The sequence below is a fragment of the Drosophila novamexicana genome, unplaced genomic scaffold (assembly GCF_003285875.2).
Source record: "Drosophila novamexicana strain 15010-1031.04,08,12 unplaced genomic scaffold, DnovRS2.1 tig00004560-arrow-pilon, whole genome shotgun sequence".
NCBI classification, from domain to species: domain Eukaryota; kingdom Metazoa; phylum Arthropoda; class Insecta; order Diptera; family Drosophilidae; genus Drosophila; species Drosophila novamexicana.
Window position 1 is genome coordinate 2,593,324 of NW_020825054.1, and position 23,838 is coordinate 2,617,161.

At 42.6% G+C, this 23,838-nt stretch overlaps 5 protein-coding genes across 6 annotated transcripts; 3 read left to right on the forward strand and 2 right to left on the reverse strand.

Moving 5' to 3' along the window:
• Positions 1–349: 349 nt before the first annotated feature.
• On the forward strand, positions 350–4,001 carry LOC115770720 (ATP-binding cassette sub-family B member 6, mitochondrial). Of its 2 annotated transcripts, none has more exons than XM_030716119.1 (7): positions 350–421; positions 977–1,283; positions 1,341–1,540; positions 1,602–1,927; positions 1,989–2,393; positions 2,449–3,174; positions 3,235–4,001. In XM_030716119.1, exons 2-7 carry the CDS (start codon positions 987–989, stop codon positions 3,879–3,881), a joined length of 2,601 nt encoding a protein of 866 aa, XP_030571979.1. In that variant the 5' UTR covers positions 350–421; positions 977–986; the 3' UTR covers positions 3,882–4,001. The 2 variants fall into 2 exon arrangements, with proteins under 2 accessions (XP_030571979.1, XP_030571978.1); XM_030716118.1 differs by lacking the exon at positions 350–421 and adding an exon at positions 812–919.
• Positions 4,002–4,228: 227 nt separating this feature from the next.
• On the forward strand, positions 4,229–15,421 carry LOC115770831. Its single transcript, XM_030716266.1, has 16 exons — positions 4,229–4,425; positions 4,789–4,988; positions 6,888–7,115; positions 7,181–7,491; positions 7,549–8,210; positions 8,277–8,664; positions 8,774–8,993; positions 9,056–9,290; positions 10,020–10,519; positions 10,587–10,702; positions 10,772–10,898; positions 10,959–11,177; positions 14,033–14,176; positions 14,238–14,417; positions 14,476–15,077; positions 15,148–15,421. The coding sequence occupies exons 1-16, from the start codon at positions 4,395–4,397 to the stop codon at positions 15,398–15,400; spliced, it is 4,416 nt and encodes a 1,471-aa protein (XP_030572126.1). The 5' UTR covers positions 4,229–4,394; the 3' UTR covers positions 15,401–15,421.
• On the reverse strand, positions 11,341–13,194 carry LOC115770833 (arginine kinase). Its single transcript, XM_030716268.1, has 3 exons — positions 12,976–13,194; positions 12,664–12,914; positions 11,341–12,595 (listed from the first exon to the last, which is right to left on the reverse strand). The coding sequence occupies exons 1-3, from the start codon at positions 12,982–12,984 to the stop codon at positions 11,485–11,487; spliced, it is 1,371 nt and encodes a 456-aa protein (XP_030572128.1). The 5' UTR covers positions 12,985–13,194; the 3' UTR covers positions 11,341–11,484.
• Positions 15,422–16,032: 611 nt separating the features above from the next.
• On the reverse strand, positions 16,033–23,696 carry LOC115770832 (probable ATP-dependent RNA helicase spindle-E). Its single transcript, XM_030716267.1, has 11 exons — positions 23,318–23,696; positions 22,974–23,225; positions 20,642–21,369; positions 19,694–20,346; positions 19,508–19,638; positions 18,861–19,450; positions 18,639–18,786; positions 16,794–17,930; positions 16,518–16,639; positions 16,234–16,446; positions 16,033–16,177 (listed from the first exon to the last, which is right to left on the reverse strand). Exons 1-11 carry the CDS (start codon positions 23,510–23,512, stop codon positions 16,045–16,047), a joined length of 4,302 nt encoding a protein of 1,433 aa, XP_030572127.1. The 5' UTR covers positions 23,513–23,696; the 3' UTR covers positions 16,033–16,044.
• On the forward strand, positions 21,488–22,755 carry LOC115770834 (snRNA-activating protein complex subunit 1). The gene has a single exon (XM_030716269.1). It carries the CDS (start codon positions 21,548–21,550, stop codon positions 22,532–22,534), a length of 987 nt encoding a protein of 328 aa, XP_030572129.1. The 5' UTR covers positions 21,488–21,547; the 3' UTR covers positions 22,535–22,755.
• Positions 23,697–23,838: the final 142 nt, after the last annotated feature.

Here is a 23,838-nt window from a genome sequence, read left to right on the forward strand (position 1 = left end):
TGTTTATAGATATCAACAAAACGGTAAGAAGAATATTCAAATACTTATGTCTAAAACGATATGATGAAGATGCCTACGTAAAGTTCAAATGTACCTTTAATAATCTTTATAAGTCTAAAATTTTATGCAAATACAAAATTTAATATGCATATAAAGTGCTTTGAATTAATATAAAACTACAAACAAAATAAAAAAAACCGATTTTTTAAAAACAGAACCCGCGTTTACCACCGATTATTTTGCGATATCAATTTCTTAACAGTGCCCAATTGAGTAAAACAGTGCCATTTTGAGTATTAAGTGCCATTTTGAGTAAAAACATGTAAATAGAAGCCCAGCTGCTTAATGTACATTGAACAATTGCTTAAACCGAACTACTATATTAATAATAATCGAAGCCTACGCAGCAGCGTAAGTAAAGGTAACAAAATTGTGAATTTTAGCATGTAAATCACAGTTTTCATGAGTGACATAAAAAAAACAATGAAAATGTAATTGCATAATAAACAATGCAAATTATCAATGAATGATTTGCAACTTTTGTTTCGAACTTTGTGGATACAATTTTGGTAGTCTGCCCACAAAACTCATGTACGTCTTTTTTTTACTGATAATTTCGGTGATTTTCGTCTATGACATGTTATTGTGAAATATAAACTAGCCGGAAAACAGATGCGCATTAAAATAAAACGATGCGCAAAATTATATATTTTCATAATAATATCATATAATATGTGCTTGAATAGCACGGACAAATAAAACAGCTTTTTGTCGAAATACAAGTAGTCACTCACTCTCATATGTCACAAAATTTATTTCCAGTTTTTTTTTTATCATTGTCTGCACCCGACGCGCTTATCGTGTAATAATTATCACTTTTTGCGTACGCCTTTTGTGCAATTATCATGAGTAGTTTAAGGTCTCAATCGAACTGTATGCCTAATTTATTAAAAAAATAACATCTGAATAACCGCAGGGTACACACAATGTTGTACTGTCCGCCGAACGTGACGTTCAACGAGATTTGGACTAGGCATGGAATTTCGCACTGTTTTATGGACACAGTGGGTCCAGCCGTCTGTGGCGGCTTCCTTCTTCTCTTTGGCGGCATACAACTGCTCATGTACCGCAAATATGCTACACCCACGGATCCCACTCAGATAACCAAGTCCCGTCTGTATGCGCTGCAATTGTTTCTTCTCCTCCTTGTGCCGGTGCTGGCGCTGCTGCGTTTTTTCCTGAACGCTCGCATCTATCCTGACGGTGCAGTTTATGGCTATATGGTGAGACTTCACATAACCATTATTTAAGAGAATTTTTTAGTAGACTTTCCATTGCAGATATTTTACACATGCGTTGTGTGCTTTTCGTATCCATTTTGTATATGCCTCATAGTCAAGGAGCGTCATTATCAGCTGCCATCAGTGCCGACTCGTGGCCACGGCCTTATTTTGCTGCTCTTCTGGACTTTGGCGTTGATTAATGAAGCGCTCGCGATTGTCAATTTGGACCACGAGGACTGGTGGTTCCATTTAAAAAAGTTCGTTTGTCTAGTACCTGTTGTACTCAATGCTTAATCTAATCCATATATTACTCTACAGTAACAAAGATGATATTGAGATGGGAATGTTTGTTACCCGCTTCCTGTGCTCGCTGCTCATCTTTGTGTTGGGCCTGAAAGCGCCCGGTATTATGGCACCCTTTAATCCGCACCATCGTCTAGAGAACGACTCATCGAGCGATTCAGCTGGTAGTATACCAACCGGTTCTGCATTTCGCAACGGCTGGCGCAAGCTGCGCACCCTATTTCCCTATCTGTGGCCAAAAAAGGACGTAATGCTACAATGCGCAGTGGTTGTGTGCATATTGTTGCTTGTCGCTGGTCGCGTTATCAAACTGTTTCTGCCCATTTATCGCAAGCTGTTGGGTAGGTCATGTTTCCCGTTATCACATGTGGCGTGAATAATCTCTAATCTCTCTCCCTTCAGTTGACAGCCTGACCATCGAGCCCGTCGAATTTCGCTGGGACTTTGTGCTTATTTATGTGGCTCTATCGTTTCTCCAGGGCGGTGGCACTGGCGGCATGGGCTTGTTTAATAATCTGCGTACTTTCCTTTGGATTCGCGTACAGCAGTACACAACGCGCGAGATTGAGATTGATCTTTTCCGGCATTTGCATCAGCTATCCTTAAGATGGCATCTGCAGCGCAAGACGGGCGAGGTGCTACGTATAATGGACCGCGGCACAGATTCAATTAACAATCTGCTTAACTATATTGTATTCTCCATAACGCCTACCATACTCGATCTGATTGTGGCTGTCGTATTTTTCATTTATGCCTTCAACTGGTGGTTTGGCTTGATTGTGTTCTTAACCATGTTTTTGTACATAGGTAGGTCAGATCCAGCTTGAAATTATTGCTAATTCTAACACTGTCTACTCAATAGCATCCACAATTGCCATAACGGAATGGCGCACTCAGTACCAAAGGCGAATGAATCTGGCAGACAATGAACAGCGTGCTCGCAGTGTGGACTCGTTGCTGAACTTTGAGACAGTTAAATATTATGGTGCCGAAGGCTACGAGGTAGACTGTTACAGGGAGGCCATATTGAAGTATCAAAAGGAGGAATTCCTCTCCATGCTCACGCTTAATATGCTCAACACCGCTCAAAATATTATACTCTGCCTGGGCCTGTTGGCTGGTTCGATGTTGTGCGTGTATTTGGTGGTGCATCACCAAACCCTGACAGTGGGCGACTTTGTGCTTTTCTCTACGTACCTCATGGATTTGTATATGCCTCTTAACTGGTTTGGCACCTATTACCGCGCTATACAAAAGAATTTTGTGGATATGGAAAATATGTTTGATCTACTGCGTGAGGACGAAGAAATCGTTGATGCGCCTGGCTGTGCACCGCTGCTAACAGCTGGCGGTGGCATAGAGTTTTCTAATGTCACATTTGGCTATTCGCCGGAAAAGTGTGTATTGCGCAACATAAGCTTTACGGTACCTGCGGGCAAGACAGTGGCCATTGTAGGACCCTCAGGGGCTGGCAAGAGTACCATTATGCGACTGCTCTTCCGTTTTTACGATGTGCAAACGGGCTCCATATCGATAGATGGACAGAACATCAAGTTGGTCAAACAGGAAAGTCTACGAAAGGCAATTGGTAAGCAAAAAAATGTATAAAACCTTTTTTCACAAATAAACTGCCATCTTCGTTTTCCAGGTGTTGTTCCTCAGGACACGGTACTCTTCAACAACACCATTTACTACAACATTGAATATGCTAAGATCGGAGCAAGTCCTGATGCAGTTTATGAAGCGGCGCGCTCAGCGGATATACATGAAAGAATCTTGGGTTTTCCGGATAGATATGAGACCAAAGTTGGCGAGAGAGGATTACGTTTAAGCGGAGGCGAAAAGCAACGTGTGGCCATTGCGCGAACTCTTCTGAAAGCTCCCATTATTGTCCTGCTGGACGAGGCTACCTCGGCGTTGGACACGCATACAGAACGTAACATACAAGCAGCACTGGCACGCGTATGTGCCAATCGCACAACAATTATTGTCGCGCATCGTCTGTCCACTATTATACACGCAGATGAGATATTGGTACTGAAGGAGGGCAGCATTGTTGAGCGTGGCAAGCATGAGCAGCTGCTGCAACTAGACGACGGCATCTATGCGGATATGTGGCAGCAGCAACTGAAGAACCTAGATGCCGAAAAGAACGCAGCTGAGAGCTCCGAATCAATTGCAGCTGGTGGTTCTGCTGCTGGTACGACTGGAACAGCGGAACGCCCAAAGCCGCAGTCTGAGGCAGAAGGTGGCGCGCTCTTTAGATCTGGACATGGGCATACAGGCGCACGTTAGGAATAGGCAGTATGAAATGTAGATCTTAGGCCGTAATTCGATTACTTTTGTTACATGTAATTTGTGGTACTTGTTGTGAATGGGCAGCTTGTCTGATTCCTAGTTCTTGTCTACTTTATTGTAATAATAAAATATAATTATAGTTTTTATACATTTCTGAAGCTTTCTCTTGCTAACATTTGTTGCCGCCCTTCACATTTAAAGAGCATCTGCGGGAGAGCAACACTTAGCTGCTGAGACTGTCGCTTATCAGCAAGAGCCTCCAGCAAGGCCTGAGCATAGGCTTTGCAACTGAGTCAGCTTCAGTTCGAGTGCGAAACGCGAGCTGAGCAGACGTGGAATTTAAAAGGCGTTCTGCGATACGTTTGTGTTCAAAAAAAATCGTCGGCGGTTTCTTTGAAATATTTCCAAATACATATATATTTGATATACGTATATACATATAACACATTAGACTTTGTCGGGTACATCTTTATTAAATCGGCATATTCGCAAATAATTATAAAGCAAATCATGCAGCGACTTAAGTGTTCCGTGTTTGTGTGTACGTAGAAAGTAGAAAATAATATATTTGATAAGCCCCAGGAACCATATTAAATGTTTATTCAGGAACATGACGTAATGTTTCATTGAATAACATTTAAAAGAAAACACACAAAAAAAACCCACTAGCATTATGTATATTTAATAATAATATTGATTAAACAGTTTTTTGCTCTGTGATGACCACATCAATAATCTACATACGTACATTCATTAATATATGTGCAGTATATAGACAAAATTCAATTCAATTGATAAAGTGTATGGATGCTGTTGCCCCCGGCGCGGGCTGTCCTCAAGTTTATTGCCACACACAACAATTTCTTGTTGAATGCAAATGCTGAACATCATTTTCAATTTTCAGTTCTATTTTTGGTAATCAATGTCGGTCTTGCATTTAACATAATTGGAATCAATAAGCAAATGCTCTACGAGTATGTGGGCAATGTTCTTGTTGGCTCCAAACCCCAGGACGAGGGACGTCCGGCACCGCCAACAACCGGTTGGATTGTCCGTGGAAAATTAACGCTCCAGCGACAGAGCGAACTGATCATGGCCGCAGCGGTAAGTCTGCTGGATAATGTTAGCTATAATACTCAAAAGTCGTACAAGTTCATGACTGTAATCAAGGCTGCAGAACAGTTTTGAGCAGAACCGGATCTATACCGGATAAATATTTGTTATTAATATAAATCTAACATTGAACCAAATAATTTTCTCAAAAAAACAGCTAAGCCAAACCGAAAGACGGTTTGCTTCAATATAAATAAGGATATTAAGGATATACTTAAAGGATAAATAATTTGGGCCACCATATTCGTTAGATGCTAATTTTGCGTAGAGATCTACTTCTCTAGATCGGGCAATTGTAAAAATTTAATTATGTTATTAAAATGTTGAATATATACAGATTTGGAAAACCGGGTTTGAGAACCGAACCTTAAGGCAGAAATTCAGTTCGAATCGTGAAGCGAAACCCCAATCATTTTTGTTCTGGGCCTGCAGCCCTTTTCACAATTCAATTATTAAATATGTTTTAAAAGTTAAAGTTTACCATTATAGATTCTTTTTATTCTATTCTATAATACAGCATCTCGGTATATTTGTTTAAATTAAAGTTTTTATTACTTTGGCTTACATTCCTTTAAAATCCTTAGTTGTTTGCATGTACTATATAACCTATATAATAACATTAATAGTTTTGTATTTTCATATTTAATATCTTTAGTGCAATACATATGTGTTTCTATCAAGCTCAGGTCTACAAAGGTCAGGGAAATACGAAAGTATACTGTGCATTTGTGTGTATGTATAGAGATCTAGAAATCATAGCAAATGTTGCTGAACTGTGTCGCCCTTTAAGTATTATAAACCAGAATTAATCAGTTTCGTGAAACACGCACATATTTATTTTGTTTACATCGTATATGTAACAAGAGTGTGAATATGTTCATATGTGTGTATATATGTATAGTATCTGATAATACTATATTAGTATATATATTACTCTCATAGCACACTTTTTTGTACATATTTGTAGTCAATTAAATGAAAAATCAAAATAGCAACAAATTTTGATTGATTCCATGATCAATTTGCACAATCCAATCAGCTTGAGCAGTGCGAGCTCTCAGCGCCCAGTTGATTCCCAGAAGTGCAGATGATGCCCCCAGGCTCATGCTTTTGCAGACACTGTGCAAAAGAATTCGCAGATGAATTAAAAACAATTTAACCTTTCACACAGTCCCAGTGCACAATGAACTGAACTCGGCTGTGAACTTCTTTCATTGAGGCCCAGCGCGAGACAGATAAAATGATGCTACACATACACACACAGGCATATAGGCATACATAAATAAACACACAGACGAATATTGTATATACTATACATTCATATGTATGCGGAGTAATCAGCTTAGATTGTTTTGACTGTGGAAGTGGGGGATCTTAAGCGGCGCTATGCTTATCAACAGTCGTAGACATGTGTCTGCCATATGTAATATCAGTCAGCCTTCCCGCTTTTGCCGCGTTAAGGCTGACTAATTATTGATACCCTTCTTGAGGCTGTTATGATAAATTCTCGAAATTTGTAAGGTATATGTATTCTTGATCAGTATCAACAGCCTAGTTGGTGTAACCATGTGTATTTCTATGCAAACTTTTCCCATAGTTGATTCTTTGTTGTGGACAGTTTATCTGTTGGTGGGATGGGACTTTTAATGTAGTTTTAAGCCGAATGTCAACAAGGGTATTTCATCTTCGGCATGTCAAATATGTCGAATTGTTTGTATTAAGATAAACGGAGCGTAGTCTATCAGTAAAGACAGCTGATTGGTCGCAGGGTGCAAGCGTGTATAGCCTGGAGATTACAGAGGCTCGGGATTTCCCGACCTATACATATATGCAATTGTACATAATAACAAATTGTTCGCCTTCGCTTTCATTTGCGCAACCACAATCCAGCTGGTCATAGACGATGTAACGCTCAACAATTCGGGCGAAAAGTTTCTACAGAACAAGGAAATGTATCCCCCATATAAGCCCTTCAAGATCATACTGACCAGAGAGGGCACCATATCCCATGTCGTGTTCAAGGAAGGCGATCCCATTTGGTCGATGAACTTCAAGCGCGCCATTGCCAGCACACTGCAGTTTCAAATCAAGTCCAGTGGAGCCTTTGTGGTGGATGAGGTTAGAGATCTGACTATCACAATATCCCAATGATCTTAATTTAAAGCTGCATCTCTATGTTTCAGACGGGCATACACGGCCAGTGCCAGACCGAATATTTTGTCTCCAACAAGACAAACTACATATCCATACGGAAAACGCCGGAGCTCAAGACCTGTGTGCCTTATTCGGAAGCTATCCATGTTACTCGCAGCAATGTTCCCCCAAACACATGTGAATTTGATCATCAGAAGAGCGTGATCATTGGCAACGAGGCCATCTACGGCATACTGCCACACAATGAGACGGGCTACTTCCTGAGCATGGCGCATGCCAAGGGCACTACGCTAATCCACACCTTTGAGTCGACGGGCGAGGCGCAATACATCAACTCGGAGTAAGTTGAGCTTTAATCTTGGCATATGGCAATTGCTAAGCTCTTATTTATTTACAGGCTTTTGCTAAACTTTCAAAATGAAACACCCATCGACAATCTCATTGATATTGAGACATCCATGGCTACAGAAATATCAAGTTTGCAACTGCAACCGCTGGAAATCAACGATCCGACCGGTGGACGCAATCCACAGCAGCAGGAAACTCTGATCTCGGCCGCAGCGGGCCTGCTGGACAACCTAGCCGAGGCACTGGAGAGTACAGATTTTAAATTCAATGAGCCCTACGACTCCACATTGTCCGATGTGATCAAGCTGCTCAGTGAAATGGACTTTGAATCGCTAAAGAAACTATATACGGAAGTGGACATTGGTACTTCGTATCGGCAGGAGACAATACGAAATATTTTTCACGAGATTATACCGCGCATCGGGACAAAAGCCTCAGTATTTTTAACTCGCCATCTGGTCATTGAGAAATCTATTAAGTCACCCATTGCGGTGCAGCTGCTAATTCCAATGCCGTTCCACATATTTGAACTATCTGCGGAGCTGGTTAAGGAGTGCGAGGACTTTCTCAACATCGGACCCGATCGCCCTGATGTGCGGCAGGCGGCAATTTTAAGCTTTGCCACACTCGTTTATAACGTCTATGTGGCGCGTGGCATTGACAAGGATCAGTTTGAGGAATATGTCCAAAAGTATTTCAATATGTACTTGAGTGAGTAGTGCTTCCGACCTATCCTATAAGACTTTTAAGCTATCAACCAATTATCTTCAACCGCAGATGATCGTGACTATGAACAGAAGATGCTGTTTCTACAGGGCCTTAGCAATTTGCAGCTGGGCAATGTGGCCAACTATCTGGAGCCCATTGTGTTGGAGGATGGCAATGAGGATCTTAGGTTTATGGCTGCCTGGACCACACTCGCTTTGGCCGACAAGCGTGCTGAACGCATCTACGAGATCTACTGGCCCATTTTTGAGTCACGTAACGCTAGTTTGGAGCTGCGGGTCGCTGCTGTCACCCTGCTTCTGATTTCAAATCCAACGGCTGCGCGACTGATCAGCATTCATCGCATTATACAAAGCGAAACCGATCCACATCTTATCAACTATTATCGCACAACAGTCACGAGCATTTCAGAGACAACATATCCATGCTATCAGCATCTGTAAGTGCAAGGATCTGTATTCATCTGGAATACTAACTCCTCTGTTTCTAACTCCTCAAGCTTTCAATCTCTCTCTCCCTCTCTCACTCTCTCTCTCTCTCCATTTCAGTCGTCGCCTGCTTTCCTATATGCATCGTCATCTACCCCAGAAACCGGAGCCCCGCTATTGGGTAACAGGCAATTACATATTCGATTACCGAGACTCAAAGTTCGGCATTGGAGCCATGCTTCAAACGTTCCTAGTCGGCGATCCTAAGTCGGATATGCCCGTCGTGGTATATTTCAAGTTTGACACTGAGGCACTGGGCAAATTTACGGGTCAGCTGGCGGTGTGTTAAACTCGTAGACATATTCAAGGTCTGCTTTTTAATTCGCAATTTCTTTCTTTCAGCTGTACATTAAGGCGCGTGGCCTACCCGATGCCATTTGGCAGACCGTGCAGTCCAAATCCAACAGCTCTGATCCGTTTACTCACAAGAGCATTAAAACATTGCTGGCAATGCTAAAAGCTCCCATTGTCAACTCAAAGAATCTGCACATTGAGTTCATATTGCAAATGGAAGGCAAAACTGTGCTCTCCTACTATCTAAATCAGCGCATGTTTCAGCAACTGACCTATGATAACAGTGAGTATGTTTAGTTAGCCAAATAATATCTATGGAGAGAATCAGTTTTCCCTTCCTTACCCACGAAATTTCACACAGCTGAAAAAGGAGTTTAAATTGATGCAAAAGGAATTCTTTTGTTTACCCAATTACCGATAGGTTGCAAGCGAATATGTTTACAATTTACAATCCAACAACAGCTTAATAGAGGCTACACACCAGATATGAATTTTTGCAATTTATCACGCTTCCAGTAAGCGTAGGAAAAATATTAAGAAATATCCGTAGAGTTCGTTCTAAATTTCAGACTTATATATATATTATTAGTTTTGGTTTTATACGCACAAGCAGACGTGTGAATGGACTGGCGGGCAAAAGTCGGACAGCCGGCGTTCAGATATGCATATGGGCAAACAAACGTTTAGGCGGACAGGTAGACGGATACTTTACGACGTGAATATATTCTTCACTTTGCAAACGAGTATTAAAGCCTTTGCAAAACCCGTCATCAATTAACAGATAATTACAGCGCGGAAAATGAAATTTCCCAGTTCAGTCATTAAGTGTTTCACCGATTTTGGAAACGCCTTTCACAAGGGAGTGGATGCTTACAATAAATATCTAGCCCATGAAAAGTCGTGTAAAACCAGTTACAATAAACAAAACTTTCTCTCTCTCTCTCTCCCTCCCTCTCTTTTTCTCTCGCTCTCTCGATCGATCTATCTATCTCTATTCACTTTACCCGATTAGTCTTGGATCGTCTGCAACTTCTGATCCGCACCGATAGTCACATTAACATGCAAACAGTGCGTTGGCCATTTATGAACAAGTACTCGGTACCCACTGTCTTGGGCACATCCTCCGATGTCCTGCTGCAGACAACGGTGCTCACATCGCTGCGCGGCAATATTACGGAGCACCGAACACCACCTGGTACGAAGCACACTCTGGAAATCGATGCACGCTACTCGTCGTATGCTTCGGTGCGCAGCCGCAGCTATAACCCGTTCCTTAATCTCGATCATGAAATCAATCGAGAGCAGGGCTTTCTCATCTACATACCATTCAGCAGTGAGCTGACCTTAAATGAGAGTGGCAGGTGTGCCCGGTATAGCTTTACGCGTCCCCAGAACCTGACCAGTGGGCTGTCCTTTAAGTCCCGAGCCGTGACCACAACTCGCGGCCTGATGACCAAAACAGCCGCCGCACCATTCGAAGAGGTTATGTATCCAGAGCGTGTTAATGAAGTGGTAAGCACAGCAACTAACTATAATTAATAATTTCATATACATTTGGTATTATAACCCACTTCTACAGTTCCAGCCGTTAAGCTATGCCATGCCAGACTTGGGAGTCAAACTGAAGGTCAATATAAATCTTAATGAACTAATCAAATTCCGCGGCATGGTGCTCAAGTCCGAGTTCATAGAGAAGTAGAGCAACCCAAAAAAAATAATGTTGTATTCAAAACTGATCAATTTCCCTCTACCCTGTCATTGCAGTGGCTTCTCCCGCAACATGATCGTCAGTCTGATGATGTACACGTTTGGCTTTACTCAGCTCAGTTCCATACACTTGGGACATAATCGCAACTTTACCCTGTTAATGTACAATGAAAATGCCACCAGGGTGAGTGTTTGGAGTTCACCAAATTTAGGCTTTAGGTAACCCCTACTAATTCAACTACAGATTGATGGCAATATCTGCGTTGAGGATGTGCTCAAAACATCGGAGCTAAAAGGCAAGCAAATTCAATTCACACTGGAGCACACAGATGAGACACAAATTGTGGAGTCCCTTCACAAATGGAACGTCATCGTGGATATTCAAACCTCAACCAAATCCAGTTGGTTTAAGGTCACCGGCAAGGTGCAGCGCAACTCAAAGGACGATGAAGAGGATTGGAAAGTAAGTGGTAGACATATTAACTACGACTGTGCACCTATCCCGATCAATCCCGAAATGACAGTTCCATTCATAAATTTTAAAAGCAGGTTCACGTGCACATAAACCAGTAAGTCGGTGTGAACCGAACCACCGACCATTTCACACGTGATATTAATAATTTTTCCAGGGGGCTCAAATTTATTAAACCGAATATTTATGTTTTTTGTTTTGAACAATATGATAGACAAGCCAATTTGTTTAGAGTAAAACCGCACATCCAGCCCCAAATTCAGTCCACGTTGTGTTTCGTTGCTATCGCTGGGCGAGACTAGCCCTCCTGACCGGCGATCTCAAGCTCCTCCTCGGCATTGATGAGGGCCACAACGCCGTCTTGAAGGGACTTGACCAACTCGAACTCGGTGAAGCCTAAACGACGCTTGTTCGAGATGTCCATGACGCCATCCTCGATGGAGGTGTGCTCGCCACCAGTGCCGCGTATCTGCAAGGAAAGTTCCTCTGCCATTGCCTTTAATCTTTCCTCATCCTTGCTTAAGAGAGGCAGACGGATGTGCACGGAGGCGCGCAGTGTGGTGCCCAAATTAGTGGGACAGGCGCTCAGATTGCCGTAGCTCGGGTGGCGCGCAAAGGTTAGATTCTTCTCCAGCTCCTGCAGTCCGGTGACGAGGCGTTGATAGACATCGCCAAGGTCTCCGCACTGTGCCATTGATATGATACGCACGTGATCTTCTTCGTTGACCCAAATCAAAAACGTCTCGGCAGGATTATGGTAGACACCGCGTCCGGTGGGCCAGAAGCGGTAACAGCCAGCGGTCTGTAGATATGGATCGCCTCGCTGGAACAGTATATGTCTTTTTACCATCTCCTGCTGTGTTTCCGAGTCAATATCAGCCAGCGTCAGGTAGGTGCCTATCAGTTCGCCGTCCATGGTCTCCGTTGCGGCACGCACCTTGTCCTCCACCTCGATCAGTTGCTTCTCCGTCAGCTTTGCGAAGAACGGCAAGCCCTCTATGTTGCGGGCAATACGAATACGTGCAGATAATATATATTTGCGTTCCGCATCCAGATTCTCGATCTCATCCACATTTCCCCAGTCGATGTCCTTCTGCAGGACATCGCTTTCGTTCTCCTCCTGGCCATGATACTCCCTGATAATCGGTTCGAATAGCTTGGCAAACACATCGTAGCTCTCGGCGTCCGCCGCATAGATGCCCACAGCCGAGTCGTGATGCTCAAAGCCAGACACGGCGCAATCATACAGATATGCATCCACTGGTGACGACGTGGTCACCAGCATGTACTCCTCTAATAGTTCGGGCGTCAAATATTTACGCAGAAGAGAGCTGACGTTCTCTTCGTCGTCAATAAGCGATTTGTAGCCAGCCATGGTAAGCTCCTGGTATTCCTCAGGTGATTTCTTGCTGCATAACGAAATAACATCCAAGTGAATTTTAGATTACATCAATTCATATTCGTACGCTCCACTTACATTTGTCCACGCAGACGTTCCAATTCCTGCTCAAGACGAGCTATTGTCGTTTTGGCCTCCTCCAAATCATTCTTCATCAAGTCGTATTGGGCATCGTCCGGGCAGCTTTCGCACATAAACTTACGCACAAATCGAATAGCATCTTCAGGCTTGTTCTGCTCCTCGTAGAGCTTGATCAGCGCCTTGCTCAGAGCATCAATAACTCCCGCCCGTTCCAGGTACTTGCGATATTGCACGCGTTTTGATTCAATCTGCAAAGAGACTATTAATAGATTCTACCCAGCCAATCTATATTTTCTCTTTCACTCTTACCGAAGTCATCTTTCAGAATCAGCTGAACCAATGTCAAAAAAACCAAAATTTAAAAAAGGGAAACGCAAAACTATTTGAATGCTCCAAACCAAAGCGGTGAAAACCAACACGCCTGACGGGCTTTAGAGTCTTTTGATTTTTCCACACTTTCTTAATAAAAAAAAAATAATTTTCTGCTGAATTTATGATGTGAGAAATGCGTCTGAAACGTATTGTAGCTGACTGCTTTCTAAAACTGAAACCTGCCCGGAACATATTGATCAAACTGGCGACGTTTAACGCCTGGCACCCTCTGCCCCGTAATAGAAATGTGGGACAGCAATTGTGGCTCGTGCGCCAACTGACAATGTTGTTGCTGTCGTTGTTGCATAATAAAGTGGCACGACGGGCTGGTTGGAGAGCAGCGTAGCAGACCCGACGACAGACAACCAGGATACATGTAGACTAATGGTTGCCGCAGTTGTTGTGGTTGTGTCATGCCTCACGCTTCGTCATGGTAATCGGAGCCACCCTCCGCCTCACAGTACACAAACCACCCAAAAACACGTCTCTCCAACCATATTTTTAACACAAAAATATAACTACTCTTTTGACGCTTTCAAGAATATAAATATAGAGTGTACCATTTATTTTAAATTACTTGTTTTTACTATTGTTAATTTTATTATAATATTATTATGTGATTGATCATATATTAATTCTTGATTTTCCTTTTAAAGTATTTTCTCCAATCATCACAAATACTTTTAGTTTTAAGACTGATTAAAATATTGCTAATTTTCAGATATAATTTAAAGTGATTACAGAAAGTTAAAAAAAAACGCTTTTTATATAAGAAAATGTATTGCTTTTGAAAGAATTTTCTATGGCTTCTGCTCTAAGCCAAATCCTTGCAACATGCTGATTCTTTTGATATGACCAGCAGTGTATTTGCTTGAAGTGTCTTATACAGGGTGCAGGTTGGCTAATGAGTGCCACTTGGTGCGTGTCAGTGGCAGCCACTTGAAACCGTTGTTGACTTGTTAGCTTACTTTGTGTGCTACTGTCTCTCTTGCAGGCCTGCTCCAAGTTGACCTATGAACCTCTTGTCTTCACCAAACGCCCGCACACACTCAATGGGTATGTGGTCTTTGGATTGGCCGCCGACAATGGCGAATGCCCTGAGACCGGCTCCAAGGTGCAGTTTGCTGCACGCGCAGGCGTAAGTATTAACTATGTTGCAAACATTTGTGGCAACTGATGTGTGTTCCATTCTATTGCAGCCGTCGGAGCATGCACGCGCGTTCTTACGCTCAGACAAAATCTCGCTGACGGACACCGATTTCTGTCCCAAGGAGGTGCTCAAGTTCTCGCCCATACCCACATCGAAGTATTGCAAGCGCAGCAACTTTGAAAATTTCACATCCATCACACAATATGACGTGGATCTTAAATTTAATAATGTAATAATTGAATCGGGAACTGAGCAAATTGAATATCGGATTAATCAATGTTTTTTAGATGCCCGCCTGGTTTGAGCTGTGGTCGACGCGTCTGGATCATCTGGTATCCGCCCTGTCGGCCCACAAGGTGGATAGCCTGCATATGAGCCAACAGATTAACATAACGATGCACACGCCGCACGATCATTTTTGGTTAACTGTGGAGGTAAATGGAGTCCATTGGCGCATATATCACATACCGTTCCTCTACAGGCTCGACTCTAAGTTTGATGCATCGCACGAGTTGACCTATGATTCGGGCTTAAAGCGTTCCTGCTCAGTAATCAATGGAATGATCAATTCATTCGATGATTATCTCATTAATCTGGCCGAGATTGCTGCACAGCCGGATTGCCTTACTCTGCTGGTGGCCGATTGTTCCCCACTGCCGAAAATGGCTGTTTTCCTAACCACTTCACCGGACGCTCAGAGCCTGGCCAGCAATTACGGCCTACGTGTACACATTGGCCCCAACTATTTCAACATACGTTCACGTGCCGGGAATAGCAGTCAAGTGGATGAGGCACCTGTCTTCATTTACGTAAATCAGGCACAAACACCACATGATGTGCGCCAGAAACCATATCAATGGCCAATCGATGACAGTGACTACGCATTTCGGTAGGTTAGCCAGCACCTGGCTCTCGCTTATTAAGGGATTTTAAATAATGTTTTCTTTCTTTTGCTGCAGCGTGGAACTCAACGAACAAAACCTTCTGATCGTCGAGTGCACCAAGTTAAGCGCCACCATTCAATTCGACTTGTACAACATCTTGAATTTCGAGATTTTTGGCGTCTATAAGCATCAAATGTGCGGTCTGTGCAGCAAGCCACTAAATCGCATGCAAAATTACACACTGTGCGATCTGGATACGAGAGGGACACCGACACCGACATCTACGCCGACGCCTGTGGGAAATGTATCTGAAGTACTTCTTACATAGGGATGATTATAAAGTATAACTAAAGTAAAAATAACGCTATGAAAAAGCCTCCTAGAAGAGCACACGAAAACTAAGCTTGTACAGCGCAGCGATCTTTAAAAAATAACACAATAAAGGATAAAAAAAAAATCAAATAAAACGAAACTTAATAATAATTATATGTGTGCTTCTATTATAATTCACGCTGACGCATATCGGCTTCAGAGCTTCTATAAATTACAGCATACTTATTGGGATCCTCATTTGGATATTTCTAAATCGTTTTGCTCAACATAGCTTGCGTTTATTTAAATGATTGTTATAAATTTGAGAAACGACAAAATAATATCATACATTTTCGTTAAGTTCTATTAGATTTGTTTTAAGAAAAATAAGACAATAATGATTTTCACATGAAACCCTTTTTTGGTCATCGGTAATATTAAATGAAACTTATTTCAATTAACTTAACTGACCTCGTTAAGCTTTTAAATTCTAATAACATTAGCTTAAATGTTAACTTGCTCGAATAACTTTGAATTACCTCTTGAAACATTAGAGGAAACTTAGGTATAAAACTATAATTGTTATGTCAGACTGTCAATCACAAACTTAACGTGAAGTGCACTTTAGGATACCTAAATTGCGGCATACTTATTTTTATATTACTGCTGCTTATAGCCAACTTGCTTCTCCCGATCCCGATGTAGTTGAGTCAGCAAATGCAAACGCAACTCGGCAACACTTTCGAGCGACTCGTTGCACAGTCTGCATACCTGGGTCGGCAAATTACCCTCGCTGCAAAGGAATCTGTTTCTTGAATCAAATCTTAATTTAAACTGTGGGACACTTACAAGTTTCGCCAGTCGTATAGTTGCTTGCAATTCGCTTGTAGCTCCAACAAATTGCTCAAATTCTCACTCTCCAAATCATATGAGCTGTGCATGGGAAATATAGCACGCTTGCCATATGGTTCCGAAGGTGGCTCCAGGTCAGACATGTCTTCCCAAAGATATTCTGAATTTGACACGTGACGTTCAATAAAACTCCGATCCTTGCCAAGCAATCTATTAAAAAGGTTTTAAGAATTTACAATCTTAATGTTGGGAAGCGCTAGATTTTGATTTTGTGCACAAACCGAGTTAATAAAGAACGCAATTGATTGAATATGACAACCCGATCTTCCGTACCCACCGAAGGCATTTCGTTGGCATCGAAATTGTAAAACATGCTGTCAATATTATAACGCATTTGGTTTATCTAAAATGCAAATATTGAATCCATAAGTAAACATGCGGTTTATGCTAAGACATAAGTTTTAAGATTTGTAAGAATCAAAAATAATGTAACCTTGTTAAATACTGTATTTATAGAACTAAATGAAAGATCTCCATCATTCTTATAATACACTTACAATTCGGATATCATCCCTAAGTATGGCGACATCTAAATTGATGACCATATCATGCTCTGCGAAATACGGCTCCAAAGTTTCGGGATTGAAGCCGAGGCCGGCCAAGATGCAAACATACTTTGTACGATCCTTATTGCATTTGATTTGCATGGTGGGGCAGAAGAGCATGGCCATGAGTGCACCGAAGCCATGTATATTAGGCATTAAAGTTGTGCCGCGTGCCGTCAATCTTTCAGTGTTGTCTGTCTCGGTCACAGAGGCAGCCACCACCATCTGATCGTGACGATCTTGTGGATCGGTATCCAACAGTACAGCATTCACCGAGTCTTTGTCAATTGTCACCGACTTATACATCCCAATACGAAGCATTGAATTCATGCTGCTTTCGAGCGGACTGAATGGTCCCCTAAGGCGTATACTGAGATTGCATTTATCTATAGTTGGCGGCTCCAAATCCACATCCTTTGGAAGCTGGGCAAAGCGCAGATACTCTTCATTGATGCGCTCCTGCTCTGCGACGGGAATATTACGTTTGGCCTCCTGCTTGCGTATACGCAAGTCGTGATCCTTGCGCGACATATAGTCCTCGTCGGCACGTCGAGCTAACTGGCGTTCCACCAGTCTATCGTTGAGCACACCATCGCGCATGTGTATCAAAACAGCGGCCACGTTATTCACCAGCGAATAGACCTCCAACTCCAGACGACCGCATTTGGCAAGCGAGATCAACATATCGTTGGCCGCCTTGGGCCATCGGTTATACGAACTTGTCACCGTCGACGGCTGGACCAGCGCCAAGCGGCATTCGAACATGCGCGGCGGCAACTGATCAAAGTCGCGTTTCAACTCATGCGGCATCAGACGCAACTGATCCATGGGCAGTACTGCCACATCTCCGTAATCAATGAAACGTACGCGAAACCTGGGATGGCCATTAGTCTGCGTCTCTATCCTTAAGACTACAGCGCGTTGGAAGAGGTGTCCACGCTTGGCCAGCAGCTGAAGACCCTTCGTAACAGCGCTCGCATTCCGCACGTGACAGCTCAGCTGCTGCGGTCCATTGAATATCTCTGACATGCTCGCAATACTCTCAGCGAGGGCACGTGGCTGGAAATAAAACTTGCCGCAGCTTACAATCTGCAAGATAAAAAACAGAAATAATTTAATCCGTTACATGGCGTGCGTTCAGAAGAGTTGATTTCAGTCGAAATTAGCTTAACAATAAATATTATACCAAGCATAGTTCTACAATAAATTAAAAGAGGAAGATTAATCATTTGAAGTCTACTAAAGTATGACGGTAACCGCAAACGAGAATGCCAGCTTAAACCACGAAGTCCAAATAACAATAATTACTTCTGTCCAGATTAGATTCCGTCTTGGTGGATGGAATGTAATGGCGATGACACAAGAATACTTAAAAATAAGGTCGTACCAGACATATAAAAAGGGTCTTTGTCGTATGGATCGACAAACTCCCTTGACCATCGCTTGATGAAACCTAATACAATTCTAGCCTTATTCACCACGAACATAACATGAGAGTTAAAACCAAGAATAACAGCTAGATCATTCATTACTGGTACGGTTGACACGCTAAAGTGGTAAGCTATCAAGGTTGTAAGCGACCATTTGGGGAGAGCTTTAATAGAAAGTTATTACCTTGCATTTTGAACAGTTAAAATTTAATATATTTACTTGACAACAAGACTGCAAGGCATCAATATCGGCTTGTAATAGATTACAAGACCATTACAGTATTGTTATTACTGCATATTGCCATTGACATATATCGACAAGTATTTTTACATTAATTATTAATAAAGATAATAAAAGTACACTTACATAGGTAACAAGACCAGTAATGTTCTTGGCAAAGACAGATGGAAGCGTAAGCAGCTCAACATTCCATTGATTGGATGGCGGAAACCAGGTGCACTCATTGACCACGCCAATTTTTCGTTCCTGCACGTACCTAAGGGCCGAGTTTTGACTGTCAAACCAAACGGTAATATTAGTTATTATATGGTTTAATATTCATTGTCAAATTAACTTGGCTAAACTTACTCCATAACGCGCAATGGACGATTTTGGTTATCAAGTCGCATGCGTACTGCTTTGTAAACCTCGGTCATGACGCGACCCGGCACCTGCACGACCTTTGTGGTGTCCATATCATCGTCGTCCGACTTAAATGTGACAAACACCTTTTCCGAGCCATGCAGAAAGGTAACGTCCATGCTCTCCGGTGGAATTTTCACCTCTAAGAAGAGCTCCTTAATGCGTCGTGTGTATAATTCGCCCATATAGCGGGGCTCATAGTGGGTGAAGAAGACGGTACGACATGGGTCATTGCCACAAATAGATTGAAACAAACTGCGATCGTAGTCAGCATTTAAATTGTTGCTGCGCATAAAATAATTGGGATAGAAAGCGCCGGCAATTATAACCTTAAGAATTATGGACTTTTCGCGATCATCCCACATCTGGCAAGTTCCATAGGGTAAGGGCTGCAAATTAACAGATGCACAACGCTGACGCAATTCCTGCACCATCAAATGCATCTCCTTGAGCGAGCGCAAATTAACGTTAAAGCGTCTGGCCCATTGTTCTGCTGACTCCTTAAGCATTCGATCCTGGCACATGTTCAAATAGATCTGGAATAAACCAACAGATATAGAAAATACTTAAGCTTCCTCACATGTGTTGCTTACTCTATACACACGCCAAATAGCAACCATATCGGACCCGGAACCATCAGCAAAGATGTAATGCATCCAAAAGGCATCATTCAATTGCCTACGTTTTCCTGTCAGGTACAAGCTGCGCACAGTCATGCCAGCAGCTATAATAAGATAATTTCTTGAACAGGCTGTTCACTGTCTGGGTTTACCATTTACCTATAACAATGACCTCCTCCAGGCAATTGAAGACGTAGCCCAGTATGATAAGGCGACTCAGACGAACGTCAAGCGGAAACCGTGACATGATTGTACCCCAGTAGGTAAGATCGCCGTCAAGCTCCTCGTAAACGCCATCAACTGTAGTGTACAAGGCTCCTACCTCCTTTAGCAGCAATACCGTGTTCTGTATGTCTGAAAGATTTGGCGGTGACATGGCCAGCGCTAGAATTTCACTAGGTCTTCCCATCTCAAGCTCTTTGGCTTTGAGCACCGAGTTTTGAAGCGGCGAGCGCAGCATCTCAGGTATACCAAACTCCTTCATCTCCTCCAAATAAAAGGCTTTAGAGACCATGCGGTAAACTCGTCCGCTTCGCAGGCGACCAACGCGTCCAGCACGTTGACGACAATTAACCTTGGAAGCCCATTCCAAACGCAGGCAGCTGTAATTGGTTGCCGTATCGGTGTGCAGCACCTTGGTGAGGCAAAAATCAATTACATAGGAGACATCCGGCACAGTTATGGAGCTCTCCGCAATGTTGGTTGTCAGTATAATCTTGCGATGGCCAGGCAATGGGGGCTGAAAGACTTCCTCCTGCGACTCGGGCGCCATCAACGAATGACAGCGCACAATGGTGATTATCATGCTGGGACTGTGTCGAAACAAAAATAGATGAACAGCAACTTATTACACTTTAAATAGAACTTGAATGATATAACTAAAGGGAATCTGACGAGTAATCTAACTTTGGGGATTATACATATATTATACAGGGTGCAAATACGGTGCAGATCTATAATTATATATAATGCTATTTCACTTGGATATTCTCTATTTTACTAGTATTTTTTTTACATTATACATTTCTTCTTGTCGATTTATTTAATTAAAGTCCTCGAGAGCTATTTCATTCGATTGTACACTAGCACAAGTTTTTGTTTACTTACTTCTCTTCCATGACGCTGGTTATATGATCCGCCATAGTGTCAATCTCATTGATGCCCGGCAAAAAGATGAGCACGGAGCCGGTGCGTTTAGCTTCTTCATAGGACTGTAGGGATTGGCCGACTGCCTTGCGTTCCATATTATCTATAACCAAAAGAATTTTGATGGCGTCAGCATAGCCTTCAGGTCCAATGCCCGGTGCTCTCTCCTGCGGCTCATCCTTCCAGTGAATATTTTTCAGCTGGTCGCGATAGTATTTGACCAGCGGATATTTGCGTCCATGGCTGGCGGTGACCACCGGCGGAAAGGCTGAACTGGTGGCAAAATATTTGGAAAATTCGCGCGTATCAATTGTGGCCGACATCAAGATGACTTTAACGTGGCGTGAATTTAACGCGAGCAGACGTCGCACTACAATCAGCAAGAAGTCCATGTCCTGATCACGCTCGTGCACCTCATCCAGGACAATGTGCGTATAATGCGTGAGCGTCTTCAAGCGGATGAGATTGTTCAGCAAAACGCCTGTGGTGCAGTACAATAGACGCGTGTCCTCCACATTTGACGGTCGATGTAGACCAACCTGATAACTGCAAACAGTGCCCGGTTGCCACTGTCTCTCCTGGCAAACACGATTGGCAATCGAAATAGCTGCAATGCGGCGCGGTTGCGTAACGACAATATTACAAAATTCGCGCCGTTTACATGCCTCATCCAAAATATATTGCGGCACCTGGCGTGGAAAATGTGTAACACAATCATCGATAAAAACTTAAAAATGATTGCCATAGTTAAGAGAGTTAAAACGATAGTTCGCTCAGATGGCAACGCTGTGTGCTGCAATAATAAACAAATTATAATGTGCAAGCACAACAGACCTAAACAAAACGAAACCAAATAATTAACGTTGAATGGAACAAAATGTTTATGACGATTGCTGGCAGCTGCTTCAGCGTTTTGGACGCACTGCCGAAGTCTCTAAGCAAGCCAAATTTGAACTGTTTTGTCAGACATGGCATGAGTTGCAAATGCAACACATTTACTCAGCGCAAACCAATCATATCGAGGTTATTGAGACAACCATGGCAGCGCTGCACGTGGCCAAACGTGTGGCATGTGGTCGCCGAACCAACGGTGAACCATTCCAGGCGACTCGCGCCCAACGCATTGGCGCCATCTACTTGCTGTATGCCATCTACAACAAGCAGCCCACCAAGTGCTTTGTCAAGATTGAGGCATCACCTCGCACTTGGCAGTCTTTAACCGGCTATGTGGAGCAACTACGCCTGAACAGCGCCGAGCAATGCGACACCCAGCAAGTGAGCTATATATTCTGGCAATTGGTCCAAGACTATGCGTTTCGCTTCACGGCTCTAGATTACTGTCAGGCGCTGGATGCGTTGGCCGCTTACGACAGCTTGGAGAGCTTTGCGGAAGCCAAACAGCAGAAGAGTAATACAACTGCCCTTTTGCAACAGCGGCGAAAACCAAGCGGCTGCAATCTTGGCGAGGAGCTGCATGGCCTAGCCGAGCTGGTCGCCAACTGCAAGCCGCTTTGCCAGCTTGAGGCGGCATACAACAAACAGATGGAGCCGCACCGCTCATCTTTTCCTGCAACAAACATTTTCACCCAGCTGCAAAATGTTTTCTATGAGATCAACGATCTATTAGCGGACAAGGAGCCTACGACCTCATCAGGGACACAGGACCAGATGGAATTAAGAAAACGCGCCCGCCAGAAGGCAATGTTTGGCGAAGTGAAAGAAAAGCCGCCAACAGAAGAGACAGTTGAGCAGCCGATGTCTGAAACACGCGATCCACACGAGCGACGCATGTCCTCAGCGACGGTCTTTGGGCGTAAACTGCCAGATGATGTGATTAAAGATTTGGAATGCTAAATGCATTTAAACTGTAAACTAGTTCTATGGACCAGGTCTGCAAATTAAACTTAATTGTAAATGTAATAATTTTTGAGCGTAGTTCGTATTAGAATGTACAGTCCTTAAACTAATGCTAGTTTCTTTTATTTAATATTTCATATCTCATATGTTGGCCACAAATCTACGGCAATATGTATACTGTATACTCCAATGTAAAACTTAGGGATACGGCTTAAAGAAAAATACAACCAAGAGTAAAAAAGAAAAGCTAAGACACGTCGAATCTGCGACAAAATGAATATGTAGGATCACTTAGCTCAAGTTTATATATCATTTGTGAACTAGTTATTTTGATCGAGCTAATATTTCCTTCTAGTTGTTGATGTGAAATACAAAACGAGCAATTGGGCAAGCTATACATGGATGTATAGATGGAGTTCTGAGAATAAGTACATACCTGTGTAGTCTTACCACAGCCTGTTTCGCCCTTCAATATGACAACGGGATTTTCTCTGATGGCTTCCATAATCTGTTCACGCTGCGCATAGATTGGCAGATTTTTGTTGCGATTCAAATCGAATCGGTATTTCTCATAATATGCTTCATCTGAGCGCACGCTGGGCAGCTCTTGCATATTCTCCTCCTCATCATCGGTGTCCAATTCATCGAGCGTTCGATTACGTTTCGCCACACTTTGACCATCGACGAGCTATTAAGGAAATAAACAAAACGAAGATCCAATAACAAACTTTCCTCTCTCTCACACACACACGTGAAGCCGCAATGCTATCTCATGCTTACTTTGTTCATGAGCTGCTTTTCTTTTTCTACGATTTCGTTCACATAATCTGTGCCGATTTTCTCGCGTTTGATTGGCTTGGAGTCCCTACTCTCTGTTGTAAGGGCATTCGGGTCGCCAGTTATACACCCTTTTAGTGCTGTGCCCCGCTTGAACTGCTTCGAAAAATCGAAAAAGTCCATCAGATCCGAATCCATTTTATAGGAAACGCACAGCAAGCACTTTTAAGAATTAAATTGCTGACTATACTAAAGGCTACGAACGATGCCAGCGCGCGTCAGAGATTAAACGGTAAATACAATTTTTTGAAGCTGGCAATACTTTTGTTCGCATTTACCAACACATTTAATATAAATGATACATAACACGATTTGTTTAAGTTACTATAATATTAATAATTGATCAATGATTTTAAATTATTTTCTAGATATCCTAAGCATTGACAATAATATGTACGTTATTAATATACCGATAAATAACGATGCTTTTTTTATTGAGTCTGACTGTCGTTATCGATATTTAC